The sequence below is a fragment of the Desmodus rotundus genome, chromosome 5, assembly GCF_022682495.2.
Source record: "Desmodus rotundus isolate HL8 chromosome 5, HLdesRot8A.1, whole genome shotgun sequence".
Lineage (NCBI taxonomy): Eukaryota > Metazoa > Chordata > Mammalia > Chiroptera > Phyllostomidae > Desmodus > Desmodus rotundus.
The window spans coordinates 138,236,090-138,260,245 of NC_071391.1; the positions used below are offsets into that span (position 1 = coordinate 138,236,090).

The 24,156-nt window shown below is 37.4% G+C and overlaps 1 protein-coding gene across 1 annotated transcript; it reads left to right on the top strand.

The window, feature by feature from the left end:
* The first annotated feature begins 190 nt into the window (after positions 1 to 190).
* MDH1 (malate dehydrogenase 1) lies at positions 191 to 23,363 on the top strand. The gene is made up of 9 exons (XM_024552736.3): positions 191 to 344; positions 10,730 to 10,828; positions 11,598 to 11,694; positions 14,377 to 14,552; positions 16,372 to 16,494; positions 20,746 to 20,922; positions 21,372 to 21,485; positions 22,005 to 22,094; positions 23,028 to 23,363. The coding sequence occupies exons 1-9, from the start codon at positions 342 to 344 to the stop codon at positions 23,151 to 23,153; spliced, it is 1,005 nt and encodes a 334-aa protein (XP_024408504.1). The 5' UTR covers positions 191 to 341; the 3' UTR covers positions 23,154 to 23,363.
* Positions 23,364 to 24,156: the final 793 nt, after the last annotated feature.

Consider the following 24,156-nt stretch of genomic DNA (forward strand, 5'->3'; position numbering starts at 1 on the left):
TCCTTTCCCCTCAGTCCAAACCATCCAATTATCACCGTTCTCCAATCACAGCGGCTCGCCTTCGGGGACTACTTTTCAATCGGAATGGGCGCAGATAGAAGGGCGTGAGAAGACTCTCTGACCTCGGGAAGTGTAGTTCAATACTTGACGAAAACGAGTTAGGTAGTGCGCTAGAATCAAAGAAGCATAAACTACAGTTCCCAGAGGGCGCCGCGGTCTGGAGCGGAGCCTTTTCTCTCAAATAGTGCGCGCCCTCCCTCCAGTCGGTGCCACGGTAGAGGTGACCTGACTCGCAGAGCCTCGTTTTGCGGGTCCCGAAATTGTCCGCACAGTTCCGAATCATGGTGAGTGTGGGCCCCTAGATCCTGCCCACACCTGGCTTTCACTGCCTTATGTGGGGTTCCTTGCGCTTGAAGGACTTTTGAAGGACGGCTGTGCAAGACACTGCCCTTCTCACCCTTTGGAAAGCCCCGGCTTGTCTTCTGGGGACTGTCGCAGTGGCCCAGAAATTGGGAAGGGGGTTGATTTCCACCTGGGGAAAGGGGTTCTTAGAAGGACTGCAGAGAAATCTGTTTTGGAGAAGGCGCGATCTCAGTTCTGCTGCATGGCTGAGGTACAAAAATACGAAGCTGTGGAATTTCTCCAAAGCACGATATGGGGTTTAATATTGGGGTTGGGGGGAGGGGTCCTAACCTTTTTTTTCCTCCTCTTATGCCCACAGTGTTTTTAAGGGCTTTTGTCAGAAAGCTCTTGAAAGCAGAAGGCCCTCGACTGCAAAGGTAGTGTTTACCAGGTGCTCCAGATTACAATCTACGTTTTCAGGAGAGGTGTTTCAGCCGTATCTAATTTAATGCCATTTAAAACCTGCTCATTGAGCTTTGGTAGTACCAGGACGTGTTCCAGTGACAGCATCAGCTGCCAAATAACTAGTGCATATAGTCTTTACTGATCTGTATGTTTTGAAATCTAGAACCACTACTTTTATATTTTTTATTTTGTTTTTTAATTATTGTATTTTTCCATACCCACTTATCCCCCTTTTACCCTCTTCCACCCATCCCTCTCCCCACTACTTTTAAATGTTACACAATGGAGCCATCTTGTCAGGAAGATCTGGATACCTAGATTACCACATCCTGTCTCTGCTGAAAGCAGAAGGGGGGATGGTGAGGGAACTCTGACGTAGGAATGATCTGCCCGCAGTTTGAAGGTGACATTTGATATCAGACTGAAAAATTGCTTTTTGTAATTACAGAGCTTGTATTTATAGTTGAGACTGTTTGTTCTGGGCAAAATACTAAAACGCATGGGGAGTGTGGGAAAATACTTGAATAGATTGGAAATCTTCCAGAACCTGAACAAAAGCGAGGGGATTACTCCCATCTACCTTTGTAAGGGAGCCAGTGGGGACAACTACTAATTCTCAGTTAAACCTAGATTTCTTATTGATTCATCAGATAATGTATTTAATCATGTAAATGATGGTTTCAGTGGTTCCTGACCTAATCTTAGCAAGAAAGCGGAGGCATTTATTATCAGAGACCTGCAGACTTTATAGTTTTATAATTGATGGGATCTTTTAAAAATCATTTTGACAAATCTCCCCACTTCATATCTTAAAGAGAATGCGATTTGCTCAAGGTCATACAACAGTTTGTCCCCAAGGGTATTACTACACTCTTTCTATTTTACCATATTGTGTCATACAGGCACTTATCAAGTCATTAAGAAAATTTATTTTTAGTAGCTGAGTTTCTGGATGAAGTTGCAAGCTCATTCTGCAAATAAAATGTCTTACCAGCATTTATATTACCTCATAACTATTCCTTGCAACTAAGAATACTGGAATTCTAAAATGGGAAGGGAATTTGGAGACTGTTTTCTCTAATCTTGAAACATAGCCTGGTGAGGTCAAATGATTGTCCCAAGGTCACAGAGAGATCCTGAGCTCCATTCTTGTATTGATTTGCTATGCAGTAGTCAAGCCAGGCCTCATCCCTGGAAGGCCACTGAGCACTGGGTAACACAGAGACCTTTATGAGGACCAATGGTCCTGTCGGTATGCCAGAACTGACACCAAATTCTCACAAGACTCAGAATCTCTTTACCTCCTCAAAAGGGTGTATGAGCAATCACTGAGTTAGAAAAGAGCCATCTTCTGGTAAGCTATTCAAAGCAGTTTTTTAAACGAGGGAATTCTTTATGTCTTTCTGTAGAGAGTAACAGCAAGAATAAACTATATGAAGAAATCTGAAGAATACTGTTTGTCTTTTATGTTACAGAAATATACATAAATTAAAAAGAAAAGAATACATGGGTCTTTCTGTAGAATAACAGAAGGAACACTTAAATTCAGGCACTACAACTGAGACTTGATCACATGTGCAAGACAGAGCCTGCATCTGTTAGAAGGTCATTAGTGCCCTGCGAAGAGCAAAGACATTTCTTTGGATCTTGGCAGACAGCCCGGATATCTAAGCAAAGAATAGTAACCTGTCTTCGCACTGTAACATTGTGAAAGTCAGCAGGAAACTCCCACCCTCCTGCTTTTCAACTGCAATGTTCCAAAGAGGAGAAAGAACCAAATACGCAGTTTGTTCTTTTGCTTTTCATCATCAAACATTCAGACACTAACTAGGCTTCATGCTGCTCTTAACTAGATGGAATTACCTGCCTGTGAAAATAAGTTGCTCAAAGATACAGAAGAAGGAAACTGCTGAGGTGGAATTAGTTGCTGTTCATTAGTTGGCCACAGACCCTTCCCTAAGGACCGTGAAACTGAACACATTTTTTAGTAGTTAAAATTAATGCCTAAAATTGACTGCATTTTTCTACCTGACTGTCTGGGAGGCTAAGCTTTATAGATAATGATATTCCCCCTCATTTCTTATCCCAGCCTGCTTTACATTGAAGTAGCATGTGTTCGTAGTTTTCTTAATTCTTACTTTCATTCATTCAACAGATATTTGCTGAGTGCTATATGGGTTGCAAATTTGAATTGAAGGTGACTGCTCTCAGTTCACAGTCTGAACTCAACTGGTGTGGAGTTGGGGGAGGGGTGTGTTTCACAATCTGATGGAAAGTAACAGACATGTAAATAGAAAAGCACAGGCTATAATAATAGAGAAAAATTCTATGGTAACATCTATAATTATAGCACTTGCTACACACTGTTCTTAATGCTTTGTATGTTTAATGCTTAATGCTTACCTCTTCAATCCTTACAACTACCTTGTTAGGTAGCTGCTATTATCCCCATTTTACTGTAGGGAGACTGAATACAGAGGAGTTAAGTAACTTGCCCAGGAACATACAACACACCTGAGGAGTTGTGAAGTCAGAATATGAATTCAGAAGTCTGGCTTTAGAGGCCATATCTTTACTACAGTCTACTGCCTCTCTGGCCCTCGGGCCTAAAATACAGGATCAGATACGTAGTCAAGGTTCAGTGAGTGGCATATTGCTTAAGGAATGAAGTGAGATAACAGTTCATCCATTGATTTATAAGACTATGTCATTGGAACTAGTGACAATTTTGCTAACTATAAAAGGAACTCTAATGGTCATTAAGTCTCCAGTTTTCTCAAATACTTTAGTATTTAAAGTGTATGTTAATACAATATTTTAAACAATTACATGTCCAGGTTTTGCGTAGTAATTTTACAAGATCCAGCTATTCCTTCAGTAATTATTTGAGTTCCAACTATGTGCAAGAAACTGTTGTTGGCAGCTGGGATGCAACAATAAATAAAATAGACAAACCCCTGTCATTAAGGAGTTTGCATTCTAAAGAGGAAGAAAGTAATTTCCTCTATTCCCCTTTTCTCACCTACTCCAAGGGAAGAGGGGGAAATGACAAAATTAAAAGTATGTAAAGGCCATATGATAGAAAGTAATTGTATACAATAACTTAGTGTTCTTTATGAACCTAAAGTCTGTTTGGGAACATAACTATGTATTGTATTAAAATTAGCTTATTTGGTGAACTATCATATTGTATATTTAGAGAAATGGATGGGGGAGAGCCTCAGGAAGTCAGGGAGAAAGTCTTCATAGTTTTTGCCTTTTTTCCTACTCCCACCCTGGTCACATCTTTAAGAAAGAAATTGCACACACAGTCTGCTGTGATCAAATTCATTTCTCTACAATTTGGCACTTGTTTCCTAACATACTTTTCCACTGACTTTTTTTGGTACCATAATGAATGCTCCTGACCCTGAGAGGGTAGGGTTGGAAGGTTAATAGGACCCTTGACGGTGATAGGCTCCTTCCATCCCTTCTCTGGAAGAGGGAATTCTATATATTGGGTTGGCCAAAAAGTCCGTTACATTTTTTCCATACGATGGCTCTAGTAGTGCTTAGTTATCTTTAACTTCATTTGAAACGATTTTGTTAGATTATACTGTGACAGCTATCATGTCAGCGTGCATTTAAAACAGACTTAAAATTGGTGAGTTTTCTTGCAGCCATTTTAATATTGAAGATGGAAGAAGATACACAATATTTTCAGTGTATCATGTTTATTATTTCAAGAAAGGGAAAATGCAACTGAAATGCAAGAAATGATTTATGCAGTGTATGGAGAAGGTGCTGGGACTGATAGAATATGTCGAAAGTGGTTTGCAGTGTCTCTTGGTACTATTAATTTTGGCCAAATGATTCTTTGCTCTGAGGCTGTCTTATGCATTGGAAGATGTTTAGCAGCACCTCTGGCCTCTACCCACTAGAAGCCAATAGCAGGAGATAGCCAACATACTCAAAATATCAAATCAATAAAGTTATTGGTGAAAATGAAAAATGTGTCTTATTCTACTGAAAAAAACCATATGGAGTTTTTGGCCAACCCTGTATTAAAAAAATCAAATGCTTCTATGCTGGTCAATTCAGTAGGCCACTTCTCTCATGCAGGTAGCGATAGAGGTGACACAAAGTAGAAGTCCTTTTAACTTTATTTCCATGACTCAAAGTCATCACTTTGATAGTTATTTTTGTACACATGTCCCTATTTTGTTAAGGGTCTGTTGAGATCGATAAGGCAACTTCACTCTATTATATAACTAGTATGCATTTTATACTTTTCTCCCTCCCCTTTATTTTTTTAAATTTTATTGTACTTTTCCCATTAATTTAGTCCCTTTATACTCCCCTTCCCCCAGCAATCACCATACTGTTACCCATGTCCATGAATCCTTTTTCATTTTTGGTCAATCCCTCCATCCTCTCACGTCACCCTCCCACTAGCTGTCATCTGTTCTCCATCTATGAGTCTGTCCCCATTTTCCTTGATAGTTCAGTTTGTTCATTAGATTCCACATAGAAGTGAAATCATGTGGTATTTGTCTTTCTCTGACTGGCTTATTTCACTTACCATAATGTTTTCCAGGCCCCCCCATACATACTGTTGCAAAGGGTAAAATTTTCTTTATTTCTGCCAAGTAGTATTCCATTGTGTAAATGTCCCATAGTTGTTTTATCCACTCATCTATTGATGGACACTTGGGCTGCTTCCATATCTAGGCGATTGTATATAACACTGCAATGAACATAGAGAAGTTTATGTTCTTACAAATTAGTGTTTTGGGTTCCTTCAGGTATATTCCAAGAAGTGGGATTGCTAGGTCAAAAGGCCGTTCCATTTCTAATTTTTTGAGTTATCTCCACATTGCTTTCTACAGTGGCTACACCAGTCTGCCTTCTCACCAGCACTGGAAAAGGGTTCCCCTTTCTCCACATCTTCAGCACTTGTTTGTTGGTTTATTGATGATAAGCAATTTCACAGGTGTGAGATACCTATTGTGGTTTTAATTTGCATTTCTCTGATAATTAGTGACATGGAGCATCTTCTCCTATGTCTATTGGCCATCTGTATCCAGGTCCTTCCCCATTTTTTTAATTCAGTTATTTGGGTTTTTTTGGTGTTGAGTTTTTTAAGGTCTTTGTAAATTTGGGGTATTAACCACTTACCAGATGTATCAGTGAATATATTCTCCCATTCTGTGGGTTTTCTTTTTATTTTGTTGATGATTTCCTTTGCTGTGCAAAAAGTTTTAGTTTGATACAGACCCATTTGGTTTTTTTTTTCTTTTGTTTCCCTTGCTTGGGGAGATATATCCAATAAAATACTGCTACCAGCAGTGTCCTGAAATTCTGCTGCCTATGTTTTCTTCTATGATTTTTATGGTTTCAAGTCTAACATTTAAGTCTTTGGTCCATTTTGAATTTATTCTTGTATGTTGTTTAAGAAGATGGTCTAGTTTCATTTTTATACATGTATCTGTCCAATTTTCCCAACACCATTTATTGAATAAACTATCTTTATTCCATTGTATGTGCTTGCTTCCTCTGTCGAGTATTAATTATCTATAAAGATGTGGGTTTATTTCTGGGCTCTCTCTTCTGTTCCATCGATCTATATGTTCATTTCTATGCCAGTACCATGCTGTTTTGATTATTATGGCCTTATAGTATAGTGTGGTTACTCCAATTTTGTTCTTTCTCAGGATTACTGTTGCTATGCTGGGTCTTCTGTGGTTCCATATAAATTTTTGAAATATTTGTTATACTTCTGTGAAATGATGTCATTGGAATCTTGATAAGAATTTTATTGAATCTACAGGTTGCTTTGGGTAATATGGACAGTTTGATTATGTTAATTCTTCCTATCTATGAATGTGGTATATGCTTCGACTTTCTTCATTGTCTTATAATTTTCCAAGTACAGGTCTTTTACATCCTTGGTTAGGTTTGTTCCTAGGTATCTTATTGTTTATGAAGCAGTCATGAATGGGATTGCTTTCTTAATTTCCCTTTCCTGTTCCTTATTGGATATAAAAATGCAGCTGATTTCTGGATATTAATTTTTATCCTACTTTGCTGAATTCATTTATCATCTGTTGGTTTCTTGGTGGAATCTTTGGGGTTCTCTATGTACAGTGTCATGCCATCTGCAAATAAAGACAGTTTTACTTCTTTCCAATTTGGATGCCTTTTATTTCTTCTTGTCTGATTGCTGTGGATAGGATTCCAGTACTATGTTGAATAAGGGAGGTGAAAGAGGACATCCCTGTCTTGTTTCTGATCTTAAGGGGAACACTTGTAGTTTTTGCCTGTTGAGTATGATGCTGGCAGTGGGTTTGTCATATATGGCCTTTATTATGTTTAGCTATATTCCCTCTCTTCCCACTTTGTTGTGAGTTTTTATCATAAGTGAGTGCTTGATTTTACCACATGCTTTTTGTGCATCTATTGATATGATCATATGATTTTTATCCTTTATTTTGTTTATGTGGTGAATCACACTTATTGATTCACAAATGTTGTACTGTGTATTCCCGAAGTAAGCCCTACCTGATCATTGTGTATGATCTTTTTGATGCATTGCTAATGTTTTTGAGGATTTTAGCATCCATGGTCATCAGGGATATTGGCCTATGATTTTTCTTTCTTTGTAGTGTCTTTATCTTGTTTTGGAATTAGGATAATGCTGGTTTCATAAAATTAGTTTGGGAGACTTCCCTGCTCTTGAATTTTGTGAAATAGTTTGAGAAGGAGAGGTGTTAGTTCTTCTCAGAATGTGTGGTAAAATTCACCTGTGAAGCCATCTGGTCCAGGGCTTTTGTTTATTGAGAATTTTATGATTACTGCTTCAATTTCACTAGGAGAAGTCTGTTCAGATATTCTGATTCTTCCTGATTTAGTTTTGGAAGACTATATGATTCTAGGAATTTATCCACTTCCAGGTTGTCTGGTTTGTTGGTATATAGTTCATAATATTTTCTTACAATCTTTTGATTTCTTTGGTGTCAGTTGTCATTTCTCTTTCATTTATGATGATGTTTATTTGGGTCCTTTTTCTTTTTTCCTAGATGAATCCGATTAAAGGTTTGTCAATTTTATCTTTTCAAAGAACCAGCTGTTTGCTTCATTGATCTCTTGAATCATTTTTTAGACTCTATTTCTTTTATTTCTGCTCTGACCTTTATTATTTTCTTCCTTCTACCCACTTTGGGCTTTGTTGTTGCTTTTAAAGGTCCTTTAAGTGTGAAGTTAGATTGTTTATTTGAGCTTTTTTTTTTTTTTTTTTTTTTTTGAGATAGGCTTGTAATGCTATGAATTTCCCTCTTAGGATTGCTTTCCTAGTGTCCCTCAGATTTTGGATTGTTATGTCCTCATTTTCATTTGTTTCAAGGTATCTTGATTTCTTCCTTGATCTCATTGTTAATCCATTCATTATTTAATAACATGTTATTTAGCTTCCATGTCTTTGTGTGCTTTTCAGTGTTGTTCTTGTAATTGATTTCTAGTTTCATAGCATTGTGGTTAGAGAAGACACTTGATATGATTTTAGTCTTTTTAAATTTACTGAGACTAGTTTTATGTTCTAACATGTGGTCTATCCTAGAAAACGTTCCATGTGAATGTAACCACCTGCTTTTCTCTTGGGGCTTTTAGAATACTCTCCTTGTCTTTAAGACTTGTCATTTTAATTGTGATGTGTCTCCATGTAGGCCTCTTTGGGTCCAACTGGTTTGCGACACTCTGAGCTTCCTAGACTTCTGTGTCTTTTTCCTTCACCAGATTCGGGAAGTTTTTGCTCCTTATTTCTTCAAATAGGTTCTTGAATCCTTGCTCACTCTCTACTCCTTTTGGTATTTCCATGATGCGGATATTGTTATGCTTCATTTTGTCCAAAATGTTTCTTAAGCTCTCTTCATTTTTTAAAATTGAATTTTTTCTTTTTGTTGCTCTGCCTAGGTGTTTTCTTTCCCCCCCCCACCTGTCTTCCAAATCACTGATTAGATCCTATGCTTCATCTAACCTCTTGTTTATTCCTTCCAGTGTATTATTTATTTCAGATGTTGGATTCTTTATTTGACTGGTCCTTTTTTATGGTTTCTATGTCTTTTTTCATGCTGTTGAGTGTCCTTAAAATCATGACTCTAAACTCCCTATCTGATAAATTGCCTCTCTCCATTTCATTTATTCTTCTGGAGAATTCTCATCTTCTTTCATTCGGGGTCTGTTTCTTTGTCTTCCCATTTTGGCTGTTTCTTTGTATTTTCTGCCTTAGTTGTTAAACTGATCAGTTAAACTAGTCAAGCTATAATCAGCAGCCCAGCTTAAGCTCCACAGGGTGGGTTAGAGTAATTCCTGCAAGAGAGGCTATTGCTTCCCCTCAGGCTGATGCCATTCACAGAGGAGTGCTTTGCCTGAGAGAGATGGCTTCTGCTGTATGGGGAATGACTCAGCGCAGGGATCCTCTTGGCTCTTCCTCCAGTTCTCTCCCCAGAGCCACGAACTCAAGCCTTTTCTCAAGTGTCTCTAGTCCACTCTTCTGTCCCTGCGCTGGAGCCCACTATAAGTGGTTACAAATGAAATTTTGTGCATTGGCCCTTTAAAAGGTTCTCTGTGCCCTGGAAGACAGGAAGCCTGTTGCTTTTCACAGCTGGATGTTATCATGGTTCCTTTCGAGCTCTGGAACTGTAGGCTGGGAAGCCCACCTTGGCGTTTAGAGCCGGCACTTCTCATGGGGAATTCCCCCAGCTGGTGAAATATCCCTCCAGAACTTCAGCTGCCATCCACAGAAGCCCAGCCATCCCTCTTACATCTTCTTCACACTCCCTACTAGTCTTGTTGTGAAGTGGTTTCTTTTGTCTGTTCTTGGTTATAAGGCTTCTCTCCAGCTAGTGTTCAGTTGATTATTCTGGATGATTTCTCTACAGTTCAGTTGTAATTCCAGATTGGTCCTGAGAGGAGGTTACTCCTCTGCCATCTGGGGTCTCCCTTTCTCCTACTTTTAAAACTAATTTCCCTCAGAATCGGGTTGTCAGATGTCACTACATGTTGCTCTTGTTATTTATTATTTAATATTAAAATTTATTATATTACAGATATTACCATTTCCTCATTTTTCTTTAAAAATAAATGCTTGCCCTATCCATCGTGGCTCAGTTGTTTGAGCATCATCCCTGCAAAGCAAAAGGTCACTGGTTCAATTCCTGGTCAGGGCATATGCCTGGCTTGCAGGCCATCCCCAGCTGGGGCTTGTGCAAGAGGCAACTGATCGGTGTTTCTCTTGCATGTTAATGCTTTTCTTCCTCCCTTTCCCTCTCTCTAAAAATAAATAAAATCTTTTCAAAACTACCATTTAAAAAAATAATAAAAATAAAGGATTATTTTCCTCTTCTAAGTAGTTAGGTTGAATCATGATTCTTAATTTTATTAAAACTTTCAGGCTTATTGTATATGGAAAAACTTAACCACTGTCACTCCTCTTCCTGGTGTAAAAGATTCTGGAGCAGATGGCGGGGGGGCGGGGGGGGGGCGGGGATTTGCATAAGAGGATTTGTGGTATTCTATTGGCTGCCAGGGGTTATATCACACATAATGCACATCAACATTGTTAGGCCTATTTTAGTGGTAAAATATCCTTTAAAAGATGAATGAGATTAGGTAAGTAAATCCAGCATAACAGTAAGAGTTAAGTAATACCACGTAAACATTCAGCAAAAGGATGCATTTTCCAGAAATTGCTTAATTTGTGCATACTCTATTTACTGGGACAAGTCTACGATAAGTTTAGTTTAGTTTTCTACTAAGCCACATGCAAAGAGACTTTAAAATTTTACATTAACTTTTAAATGTTGTCTTAATATAGAGATACTCCTGAATATCTTTAGGTTAAAATAGCACTGATTAATAAAATGTTAATTGGTCCCTGTCATTACAGCCTGAGCCAATCAGAGTCCTTGTGACTGGAGCAGCTGGTCAAATTGCATATTCACTGCTGTACAGTATTGGAAATGGATCTGTCTTTGGTAAAGACCAGGTAGGGGCAACTGTCTATAAATCTTAAAGTAAGAATATTGTCGATAAAACCCTGTACTTAGTTGCAAAGAAATTTTTTAATGGTGAGGGAATGTGTAATCCCAATAAATGTACTGGGCACATTGCTATAAGTGGAAGCACCCCTCCAGGTACTAAAAATGCTTTCCTAATTATGTACTTAGTTGATTTGGTGCAGCCAGCAGGTGTCAGTCAGTGGAAGGTATTCACTAATGACAGTAACTGTCAGGGAGAGTAATTCAGGAGAGGAAGTTGCTCCATCAGCACTTTATTTGTAAATGGTCTTTAGACCCAAAATAGACAGGTAAATCTATTTCCCAGTTTGAAACACACCCTCTATTCCAGCAGGTCTGATTAATGTACATTAAAATTCTTTCCTAAAGTACTCATTTATCCATTTTATTCATCCATGGATATCAAATTCTTCTTTCACCACAAATACTGTGCTTAGCTTTCCATGAACTCCAGTCAGATACACCGCTATAGGTGCCATGTAACTTCAAATCGATATTCCTAGTACTCCTTTGAAATTTAGTAATAATTATTCTCTTACTGTGTCTGTTAGCAACTATTGCTGATTTTATAGCACTCATTTTTCTAAAAGCAGCACCATGTTAAATACTTGAACTAAAATAATTTTGAATGATGGGAATTACACACATATACACTCCAAATAGGCAAAACTCTTAAAAGGACTTTTTTGTGACTAAATGACACACTGACGGATGCTGTCCTTGATATTTATTCGGCAGCCTATCATTCTTGTGCTGTTGGATATTACTCCCATGATGGGTGTCCTGGATGGTGTCCTAATGGAACTGCAAGACTGCGCCCTTCCCCTCCTGAAGGGTAAGTTAGAGAGTGGAAGAGATAGGGGTTTTTATATTATTTTATGTCTTTCAAAAACTAGATTTCAGATTTTTGTCAACCTGTCCATTAGAAATTATTTCATAAAAGTAGTTTGTTTTGTTTCTTGAACTACAACTATTGGGTAAGCTGTACTATACCAAAAGTAAGTAAAGGTAATCAGTCACATGTGGAGAATAAAGAAGGGTAAAGGCAGAAAGCCAATGTAAAGTAACTATACTTTTACCCAACATGCTTATATATAATCTATATTACTAGTTAAGTATAGTATCACAATGGGTTGTGCACCTGAGATTGTCTACACTGTGTTGTTGTTTAAAGTCTATTTAAATAGTAATAGTGGCATCCTGTGACGGAGAACTTTTTTAACTCTAAATGATGTCTTCCAGAGCATATGCTGCCCTGAGGGTGGAAGTGGGTTTGTTCCTCATATATAGACAGTCCTATCCCATCTGCCAGTCATCTGGTTAAGATATAGTGTAAATTGTCCTAATCATACTACAGGGTTTGAAAAAGCCCGCCAGAGTTCTGATAAGAACCTTTGAGAATTGTTGAACTATTATATAAATATAAGACAGAAATCTTTAATTTGATTGAAAGGCTTATTAAAATATTAGATCAAGTCATAAACTAACTTGAATGTTTTTATTTAGCTATACCTTTATCATGATCTTTTTCTTTTGATGAGGATTTAATTAATACTGTCCTAAAAGTCGGCAAAATGTATACCCAAGAGAAACAATGCTCAGAATTCATGTATTGGGTTGGCCAAAAAGTTCATATTGTTTTATCTGTGAATTAAAAGACACATTTTTGTTTTCACCAATAACTTTATTGATTTCGATATTTTGAGTATGCTGGCTATCTCCTGCACATTATAATGTTGATTGTTCTCAGTCAATGTCAAATGACCGCTGTCAACTTCAACTGGTCTACCCAGCTGTGGAGCATTGTCCAGCAAGAAACTTCATGAAACAGCATGAAACTTCACCGACCATTTTTGATATGTTTAATCAGTCACAGCACCTTCTCCGTACACTGCACAAATCTTTTTTTGCACTTCAGTTGCATTTTTACCTTTATTGAAATAATAAAGCATAGTATGCTAAAACATTGCCTGTTTTCTTCCATCTTCAGTATTGAAATGGTTACACAAAAATTCACCATTTTTGATAAGTTTTTTTTTAAATGCTTGCTGATATGACAGCCATAACAATACAGTCCTACAAAATTGTTCCAAATGAAGTTAAAGACAGTTAAGCACTACGAGAGCCATCTTATAGAAAAAGTAAACAAACTTTTTGGCCAACCCAATACATGTTCAATAAACATTTACTAGAAGGGATATTGCCATTTAAATTATTTGGATGCACAGTTATGTAAGAGACTGTATTACCCTGCCCAAGCTCTTCAGCTGGCTCCCTTGCTTCACCCATTTCCAAATCAACTTCCTCTGCTACTTTTTCCCATTTTTATTGCTCTCTCTGATGTGTTTATTCTGCCCAGGTTATAGGAAGCTTGTCCTTGGTCAGCTGTGAGTATGACAGGGAAAGGAATGTTTAGCACATAAGAATGTATGTCTGGGAATAAGATGACTTTTTTTTTTTGTCCAACTGGTTTTCCTACATATACTGTATTTTTCGGACTATAAGATGCACTCCCCCCACCCAAATTTGGGAGGAAAATGGGGGCGCATCTTATAGTCCGAAGGTAGCTTACATTTACATTAGTGAAATATTATGTTATGTTATTAAATATTTTACCACATTTTTTGCATCAAAATTTTTTTCCCTATTTTCCTCTAAAACCTACGTATGTCTTATGGTCCGAAAAATACGGTACCTATTCGGGGCTTATAGCAGCCTGACTATCACAAAAGTTCACTGATCTAAAAATTTATGCCAAATCCTGGTTGTCTTAGTCCATGTGAGCTGCTTTAACAAAAATGCCATAGACTGAGTCGTTTATAAACAGCAGAAGCTTATTTCTCACAGTTCTGGAGGCTGGAAAGTCAGAAATCAAAGAGCCAGCAGATTGGGTGTCTTGTGAGAGCCCAGTTCTTGGTTCATCAGTGGCCATCTTCTCACCATGTCCTCACTTGGTGAAAGGGATGAGGCAGCCCTCAGGGCACTAATCCCATTCATGAGGGCTTCACCCTCATGACCTAATCACCTCCCAAAAGTCCCCCCTCTTCATACCATCATATTGGGGATTAGTTACAACATAAATTTGGGGGGGGGGATACAAACATTCAGTCTATAACACTGGTCATGGACTTTTTAATTACTTTAACACTTAAACTAATTGTAACCTAAAGGTTAGGTTAATTAATTTCTCTTTTGTGTTATCTGTGGTTACTAGCCTTAATAACAAATGTTGCCTTGAAAGTATCACATTATACCTTTGTGTCTTAGCTGATTATAAAAGATAAAAGGCAGAGAATTTTTGAAATTGAGATAATTACTGAAATAGGAAAAGCAGAATATACTGACACTTCTGCCCATGTTAATGTTGAATTCATAATTTGTCTCTTACACTCCTGAGACTTTTTATCAATGTGATAATGTAAAAGTAAACATTTGCTACAGGGTGAAGGAGTTACTGGATAGATTCAATATGAAAAAGAACTTTGGTGTTTAAGTATCTCTGCCATGTTGCTCGCAGATGTCATCGCAACGGATAAAGAAGAGGTTGCCTTCAAAGACCTGGATATAGCCGTTCTTGTGGGCTCCATGCCAAGAAGGGATGGCATGGAGAGGAAGGATTTACTCAAAGCAAATGTGAATATCTTCAAATCCCAGGGTGCAGCCTTGGAGAAATATGCCAAGAAGTCAGTTAAGGTGACTGATATAGAGGAGTATTTTATGGGGTTTTTCATTATCGGCATTTGAAATTCCTGCTTTCAGTGTTTAAGTGAAAACAAAATTCTTTGCTCACCTCCCTGCCCCACCCCCCATCCAGTTCTGTGCAGTAGTCAGTAAATACAGATACAGAGTTCTGCTTGATAAACTCTCCCTTTCTGGGTTTTCCTCTTACATATAGAAATCTGTATTCAGAGGTGCTTGAAAATATTTTGCCTTTTACTATTACATGGAAGTTCAATATTACTTTGTAAACCCATAAGGCACAGAACTTCTTGGCACCTTTAAGCTGTGTGGGAATATTTGTCCAGACATTGGAATTTGTGTTTGATTGTGGAGGGAGGTGGCTGTAAGCTGCATGCTTAGCAATAGGAGATGCTGGTTTCTGAATACTCAGAATTTCTCAATACAGTGATATGCTTCTGTCTTGAGTTAGTATGACTTCCTGTCCTTTTTAGGATCAGGCTATTTCCCAAATTTGTCTTGCTACTGCAATAAAGTCTCCTTTTACCAATTAAATATCAGTGAACTAGAACTCAGTTTTCACAGCAGAAGGTTTGCCAGTCAGAGGTTTTGTTGATTTTGATACACTTCTACCTTTGTATCCTGACTTCAAAGAAAGGTAAAAGAAATGTTACAAGATTTTTTAAGTTGCCAGTTATAATACTCTGTTGTAGCACTTCAAGACATCTGAACTTCTTTTAAATAATTAACTTCTTTTTCTGTAATCAGCAGAAAATAATAGAGATAAGTTGAGTAGTAATCCATAGGTCTCTTAGTAAAAAATTAGTTGTATTACTGTTCGCACTGTAATTGTTGGTACAGTAATCGCCCCTTTGCCAAGTGTACCTTTTTGGGAAACACACACTGACATGGAATACTTAGGGGCATTAGATACCATGTCTGCAGCTTATTCTCAAGTGGGCCAAAAATAAAAAACTAAGGGATGGGGGTAGACAGGGAGAGAGATGGAGCAAATTAGAGAATCTGGGTCAGGGGGATGTGGGAGTTAGTCCTTAATATGCTGGTAACTTTCTGTACGTTCAATATTCCATTTTTTAAATTATTTTATTAAAGATTTTTAAAACTTAAAAGACCATGTGTACATTTTTCTATACTGTATTATAATCCAGTGTATCCCGTAGCTCCTCAATTAAAAAAAAAAAAAAAAAGCTTAAAATGCTTTCTCCTAAAGATTAATTCAGTAGGTATGGAATGGTTGGGACCTGGTAATCTGTATTTTGGCAAATATCTCAGTTAATACTTAGGATTATGCAAGATTGAGAAACACTTTTAATTTATAAAAACAAATCATTGTCCTAAATAAACTACTTGTAGAATTTCTTTCTTGGACTACTTTTATAAGAAGGGAAATTTTATCAATGAATCAAACTCAGAGATAGAGCCTTAGATTACTTGGTTGTTTTTTTGTTTTGTTTGGGGGGGGGGGTGGCGAGAAAATAAATACTCTCTCTCCATTTTGGCACAAAACAAAATAGAAATGTACTTTATTTAGGTCCTGGACAGCACTACCTGAAAAGTGACTTATATGCATAATGGTGGTTTTATTAAAGAAATGTTTTCAGTAGTCATAGCAAACCCTAACAAGGGAAGGAAAGTTCATAGGAGAGAGAATAGAAATCTACTAGAAACTGTTTACAATGATAACTACATATTTAGCTGACACAAATTTGATGCAAATGCTGCATGTTATATACATTTGTCAGTCGTATGTATTCTAAGACAGTTTGGTTAAGCAGTATATGGTCTGTAACTCTGCTGTGGTGGGTTACTGTAGGTGATTGTGGTGGGAAACCCAGCCAACACCAACTGTCTGACGGCCTCTAAGTCAGCACCATCCATCCCCAAGGAGAACTTCAGTTGCTTGACACGTTTGGATCATAACCGAGCTAAAGCTCAGGTAAGAAAGATGCCTTTTAAAATCTTGTGAATGTTCAGCTTTATAAAATCTTTCTTTCTCACTTAAAGTAGCTGAATCTTAGTTGTGCTGTTGTTGTTTAGTAGGAAGCTATTCCAAGTTTGTTAGGAAGTCTTTAAAGCTGATCTTATAAAGACCTGAGCTGAACTTCCTACTTAATTTTCTCAAGTATATTTCATTTGCTACCGATAATTAAATGGTGGTTGCTAATGTCCTCTTACAACAGCAGTTAAAAAATATTCACCAGTATAGATAATTCACATGACAGTACATAATTGAGTTTATTTTTGTCAGATGTATAGGATATTACAAAATGAAAGACTTCAGCTTTATGTGTTTTGTTGGTTCTGCTTTCTTCTTCCCTACAACCAAGCAAATTCAGATTTTTTTAATTGTTAATTTTATATCTTTTTAATATCCTACATGTTTCCATAAAATTTCCTACTTTTCACTGTTTAGCAGCTAAGTTTTCATTATTATCAAGGTTTGTTACCTCTTGGAGCCTGATATATATACACCAAGGGGTCAGTCCCCAGGGTATTAACCATAGCTTGTTAAAAAATTAAAGACCGTGCCACTCTTCTATAATAGTTTCCTAGATTATCTCAGATCTAGATGACCCTGGTGCCCTTAGAAGCCATGACTAAGTTCTAGTTCTGAAACAGCCTCTCTCCTTTTCCCCAGTGATCTTCTGGTCATCTCTCCTTACCCACAGGTCATCACTGCTAGATAGTTCTGCAAGTTTAGTTATTTCTCTTCTAGAGAAGACAGCTTTGTTTAGTTTCAAGAAAACTATTTTTTACCAAAAGAAGATGTGAGCTCTGCTGTATACTGAGAATTGATAATCTTTCAGCTTTGGAGTGCCCAGTGAAGAAGATAATTTACATTCATTAAGCTTCTACTGTGCTTTACGTGTGATTTAACCTTTAAATCTTACATTAACTGTATAAAATATTCATTATTAGCACTATTTTACAGATAAGAAACGTGAAGCCCAGGACAGTCAGGGAACCTGCTTAAAATCACCCTGCTAGTAAATGATGGAGCCACCTAGCTTTGCCAAGTCCAAACCCTTGTGTGTATTTGTACATAATGGGATCAAGTAACCTAACTCAACTTACTAGCTCTGTGATCTTGAGAAAGTGTATCCAAGTTATAAATGGGATAATAATTGTATCCACCTCAGGGTAGTTAGGTGGATTAAATGAGGTAAGATCTATGTTAAGACCTTATCGTGGTGCCTGTCACATTGTAAAACTCAATGAAGGTTGGCTGCTATTATTATTAAGAGAAATATATCCAAGAGTTGAGAAGAGCTACACCTCAGAAACACCTCCCTAAATATTCCAGTTAATTTAGAAGATCTTTGGGTAACAAACTTAAATTGTAAATAATTCCTGAGAAGACTAAGACTGTGGGCTGGGACTTTTCCCCTATTATTTAGCTGGAGTCTGGTGGCTAGGAAGGAACGGGAGTGTGTTTGAATGACTGGAGGCAGGAGATTTGGCTACTACAGAAACTAGCACAGATGAATGGGATGGCCTCTATAATTTGGGTGCTGCGGAACATGTACTAGTTAACAGTTTAGGAAAAGATATTATAGATGTTTGCAGTTGTAGATTCCGGATTGCCAGATGGTTACTTAATTTCATTGCAAGAGGGAGAAAGGTAAAAGGACAATACCAGCGAACTTTCACATTTGCTGTTTCATCTGAGACCTTGGTGGAAGCGGGCATTGGAAAAGTCTGCTTCCTGACGTACTACTACGTGACACTTTGTCCCTGTGCCTGAAAGACTTTTCCTTGTAGGGGTGAAAGTCTAAATGATGAAAAAGCAGTAAGAAGCTATCTCATCAAACTTTAATATTTGGTACATGTTCGGCATGCCAGTCTGGCACAGTGACAGCTTTTAGGAAGTTTTTGAAGAAGCAGTTTCTTCCTTAATCCAGTGAAAAAAAGAACAAACTCAAAGATGAATTTTTCTTACATGAATGGTTACTAGTCTTATATAATTTGTTTTGGAATTCAAAGAACTTCACTATGTGGCAGTTGTTTATCACCTTCAGAACTCCCCTGTGTATTTGCAAAACAGGTTTGTGTATGTGTCTGTTGACAAGGCAGTTTGGCAATGAAACCAGTTAGCTGGTATCAGGGGAAGAAAATTGCTATGGCTGGAGAATTAGTGAAAACTACTTAATAGATTTATATGACAGACATGAAGGTGTCTAAGGGAGTGAGAAACTGCTATCCTGGATACATGTTAATTTAAAGTAGCTCTGACATGAATGACATTCAGAAACTACATCTGCATAGTACTGGCTTTTGTTGTCCACACAGAGGCGGAGTAGCTCAAGAGATCAAAAGAATAAGAGCAGGTAGCCAGGCAACAGGACAAAGGATATAGGAAGAGCTCTGTAGTGAGGAGAGGCCTAGACAGAATGTCTGTACTCTACTTTGGAGCAATTGATGCTGACATTCAGCAAAATGTTCTAAGTTCTTGGTAATACACATCTTGGGTTACTTGCCCCAGGTATAAATTTTCCTTTTTTCTCTACAATGCCAACTAAATATGAATAAGGACAGTTCTTCCCAAGTCCTTTCCGGTGATGGCACACACAGAAAATGGTACTCATTGTACAACATACCAGTCCACCCCAACCACTAAGCAGGTTAATAGCTGGGTACCCCAGAAACCAGTCATCGTTTAATTTGTGAAGACTGATACTGTAGTTAATGCTTGTAGAACTCTAGATGAAGCAGGGTTAAGAATGAAGTGATTTGTTTGTTTGATTTTTATTTTTTATTTTGAAATAATTACTCAGAAGAAGTTGCTAAAAGAGTATGGAGAATCTCGTGTACCCATCATGGGCTTCCCTCAGCGGTTCCATCTTACATAACTCTAGAGCATTATCAAAAGTAGGAAATTGACTAGACTACACACATCACACTAGAGTTACTCAGATTGCTGCAGTTTTTACATTTTTGTATTTCTTTAAGAATGATTCTGTGACATTTAATCATATATACAGATTACTATAACCACCATAGTCAAAACATAAAACTGTTCCATCACCCATGAAAGAACTCCTCTAACACATCAGCTTTTAAAAATTCTTTTTCGAGACCCTGGCTCAGTAGTTCAGTTGGTTAGAATGTAGTCCCCATATGCCAAGGTTGTGGATTCAATTTCTGGTCAGGGCACATACAAGAAGCAACCAATGAATGCATGAGTGAAACAACAAATCGGTGTTTCTCTCTCTCTCCCCCTTCTCTGTTTCTAAAATCAGTATTTTTTTAAAAATTCTTTTTTGAAATATTTCTCTCTAGTCCATCATAAATTATTCTGTTTAGCCTTGACTGGTATGGCTTAGTGGATTGAGTGCCGGCCTGCAAACCAAAGGGTTGCCAGTTCGATTCTCAGTCAGGGCACATTCGTGGGTTGCAGGCCAGGTCCCCAGTAGGGGGTGCATAAGAGGCAACCACACATTGATGTTTCTCTCCCTCTCTTTCCCCTTCCCTTCCCCTCTCTCTAAACATAAATTTTAAAAATCTTTTTAAAAAATTCTTCTGTCTAATTAGAAACAAAGTATACACATAACTAACCATAATATTTTTTCTGCACATTACCTTATCAGGCAAATCACAAAAGGAACAAGCTGATTTTATTTTATGTAAATCTTTCAAAACATAACTTCGTAACACTTTCTGTGACCACTGTTCTACATAATATAATTGATGCTAGTGTGACCACAAGGCCTGAGGTTCCTAAAGTGCCTTTTGAAACTACAACTAGAGATTGTTACATCCAGTATAATTTTAGTATTATATGTGTAATTTTAAACTGGTTTTTTTCGGTTTGCTAATCTTTAAAATAAGGACAGTCAAACTTTGTTCATCTGAGTCCCTTCCAACTCTAAAATTTCATGTTTAGGATTATTTGAAAATTACTCAGTTTATATATGATATATAATAAAAACTTCACCTAAATGTAGAGAAAGTACCTAAATACCTAATTGCTCAGAAGTGCTGAGGCAATATCTCCAAGTAAGTAATAACAAAAAGAGTCATATTTCCATATTCAAGCAATATTAACCCCTTCCTTGGTGTTTTATATTTGATAAACCCATATAAGTTAACCACAGACTCTATGATGGTCTCTGTTCTTACACAACAGGTAACAATTTGAAATGAAAAGCATGTGTCTAAGTAGTGTATTTGTTTTCCATTTAACTAGATTGCTATCAAACTTGGTGTGACTTCTGATGACGTAAAGAATGTCATTATCTGGGGAAACCATTCCTCAACTCAGTATCCAGATGTCAACCATGCCAAAGTGAAACTGCAAGGAAAGGAAATTGGCGTTTATGAAGCTCTGAAAGATGACAGCTGGCTCAAGGGAGAATTCATCACAGTAAGAAAAATCGGGTAGCTCTCTGTAATAGCCAAGCATAAAGAGCTCTTCAGAGACACCACAGTACTGATCTGAGAGTTCTCCAGCGGCAGGGGGAGGGAAGGACACAAGGAGAGCAGGTCTTTCGCAGTTGTCTAATGACTACATACTTAAAGTGGAGAAAACTAGAAAAAGTGGGGAAAAAACCTAGTTATCTTTATATAGAGATCCATTTCTTTGTATGAAATATGGTAAACTTTCTATGGAGATTTGTAGTTTTCTGTTTTCTAAAAAGGCTGGTGCTTCTAACTGAAATGGGTTAGTAAAGCCAACACTGGGTAGTTGCCTGATTTTGGAGGGGACACATTAAGCCATGGTTGCAGCCTTTCACCCCAGGATCAGTTTGGAATTGATGAAAACGCAGCTGTTACAATCAGGTAACATAGCTGTCTCTACCTACCCCCACCCAGACGGTGCAGCAGCGTGGCGCGGCTGTCATCAAGGCCCGGAAACTATCCAGTGCAATGTCTGCTGCGAAAGCCATCTGTGACCACATCAGAGACATCTGGTTTGGGACCCCAGAGGTAAGGACTCATTGATTTGCACAGGCCACTCTTTCACTTTTGTCCTCTGATACTGTAAGGTAAAAAGAACATAGCCTTAGCACTCAGGCAGGCTAGGTTCACATCCTGGCTTGGCCGCCTGTTAGCTGAGTAACCTTGGGAAAGTTACCTAACTATTCTGAACTGTCTCGTCATCTTTTACATGGTTGTGAGGATGATATACATAAAAAGCACTGGCACCCATGGCAGGGGTGACATTTTTTCATCTTAAAGCCTACATCGGTCCATGGTTTCATCATTCATAACAAAAGGATTTGTTTCTCTGGCCTCCTTCACACATGGGTTGGAAGAGAGCAATGAGACAATACCCATGGAAGGTACCCTGTCACAGGAGTGCCTGGTGACAGTTTCTTATACGGTTATGAAGTTATGCGCTTAGTAGGAACATGTCATGTATTTTAATTTGGTTAGTTCATGTGTCAGTTGGCTATATAAACTAGTTCTTAAGCTCCATAAGAATGTAAAGATTGTTATTTTCAGGGAGAGTTTGTGTCCATGGGTGTTATCTCTGACGGCAACTCCTATGGTGTTCCTGATGATCTGCTCTACTCATTCCCTGTTACAATCAAGGTAAGGTATTTTAGAGTTATTTTCCTCTGTCCCCTACTGGGAAAGTAGTTGTATATTTTTATTAATAATGACATAATTTAGTCTAGAAGGTTGTTCCTTTACTAAATTAGACATTTTTCTCAGCTTTAAAATCATGTAAAGTACAACTTCAGGTCACTGAAAGGTTGAAATTAATCTGGAAAGCAAGATTCAACTCTTCCTACTAGACATATTTTGTTATTAGGCCTCTAATCGAATACCTACAAATAGTATCTTCTAAATCAGGGGTGTCAAACTGATTTTCACCGGCAGCCACATCAGCCTCGTGGTTGCCTTCAAAGGGGCGAAATAATTTTAGGGCTGTATAAATGTAGCCACTCCTTAACTGTTAAGGAGTTGAAATTACATTCAGCCCTTTGAAGGCAACCGCGAGGCTGATGTGGCCCCCATTGAAAATGAGTTTGACACCCCTGTTCTAAATCAAGCAATAGTTCTCGGTATTGTTGCTCTTTTATTATAAAATTATTAGATTTTTTTGGTTGCTAATTAATCTTCATTTAAAGGTTTTTGTCTAGATTCAGTAAGTTTTAAAATCAAGTGTTGAGTTTGTGTCCAAATTAGTAAAGGGAGAAGGGGACCAAGTACTTGGTGACAAAAGATGATTTGACTTTGGGTGGTGGGCACACAGTGCCATATACAGATCATGTATCATAGAAATCGACACTCGAAGCCTATATGATCCTATTAATAAATGTCACCCTAGCAAAAATTTAATTTTAAAGCATTTTTTAAAAATAAAGATTATCTGTTAAGATCTGGGTTTTGATTTGCTTCTTTAGAATCTGACTTTAAAACAGATACTCTCTAGATTGAAGTTCAAACTAAGTTGTTCCTTACTAGAGAATCAATTCTAATTCAGGTGTAAATCTCATATTTGCAATTATTTTCAAACAGAATAAGACATGGAAGATTGTTGAAGGTCTCCCTATTAATGATTTCTCACGTGAGAAGATGGATATCACTGCAAAGGAACTAACAGAAGAAAAAACAACTGCTTTAGAATTTCTTTCCTCTGCCTGACTAGACAATCATTGTGAAGTTACTAAATACCCCAAAGCTGAAGAATCTAAATGTCGTCTTTGACTCTAGTATCAAATAATAATGCTATACTTAAATCACTTGTGAAACACAGCACATTTTAAAGATTGTGTGCTTCTCGGTACAAATTTGTGAAATTTTATCATCATGCTATTAGTGTTGCATTCTAAATAAAATATATATTCAAATGAAGATGACTTAGATTCTAATTTTTAGCTAATATTTTGTTTCTCTTCAGAAAACAAACTTGCATGTTTCCCAGCTTGCAGAAGGGGGTGTGATTTTTTAAAACCAGAGAAAGGCAGTAAGATGGAAAATGTCAGAAGGGAAGGCATATAGGAAAATTTACCATTAATAATGAATCAATTTAATCCAGAATATATTTTTAAACATTTATTAGGTGATTAAACACCTATCATATTTTTTAAATCTTAAAGTTTAGTTCATGTTTTGTGGATAATTTGATTTTAACACTAGCTTTTAAATAGGTTGCAGATAATACTCTGTTAACAGTTTAATGCCATTGTATATGAAATGACAATAATCATCTTCAAAATAGAAGAAAAAAGTAACAAGTCTTCCCTTTAGGTATTCCTCTAAAGCAGATAAGGAATCATTTGCATTTTATAACCGGTCAATGCCACAGGAATTTATGCTAGCCGTACTGTTCTCAATATAAGCTTATTACTAGAAGCATAGTGAGTGTTGTTTTAAAAAATAAGTAAGGAAAACGAGTCTTTTTTTTCCCAAAATCAATGAGAACATGAGTTGTTCATCCTTTCATCCTTGTACTTAACTCATTATACATAATAGACACTCAATATTATAAATCTCTCAGGGCCTCATATATAGTGTTTCATGGGTGCTCACAAGACACACTTTCCATTTTCACCAATAACTTGATTGATTTGGATGTTCTGAGTATGTTGGCTATCTTCTGCTATTGGCTTCTAGTGGGTAGAGGCCAGGGGTGCTGCTGAACATC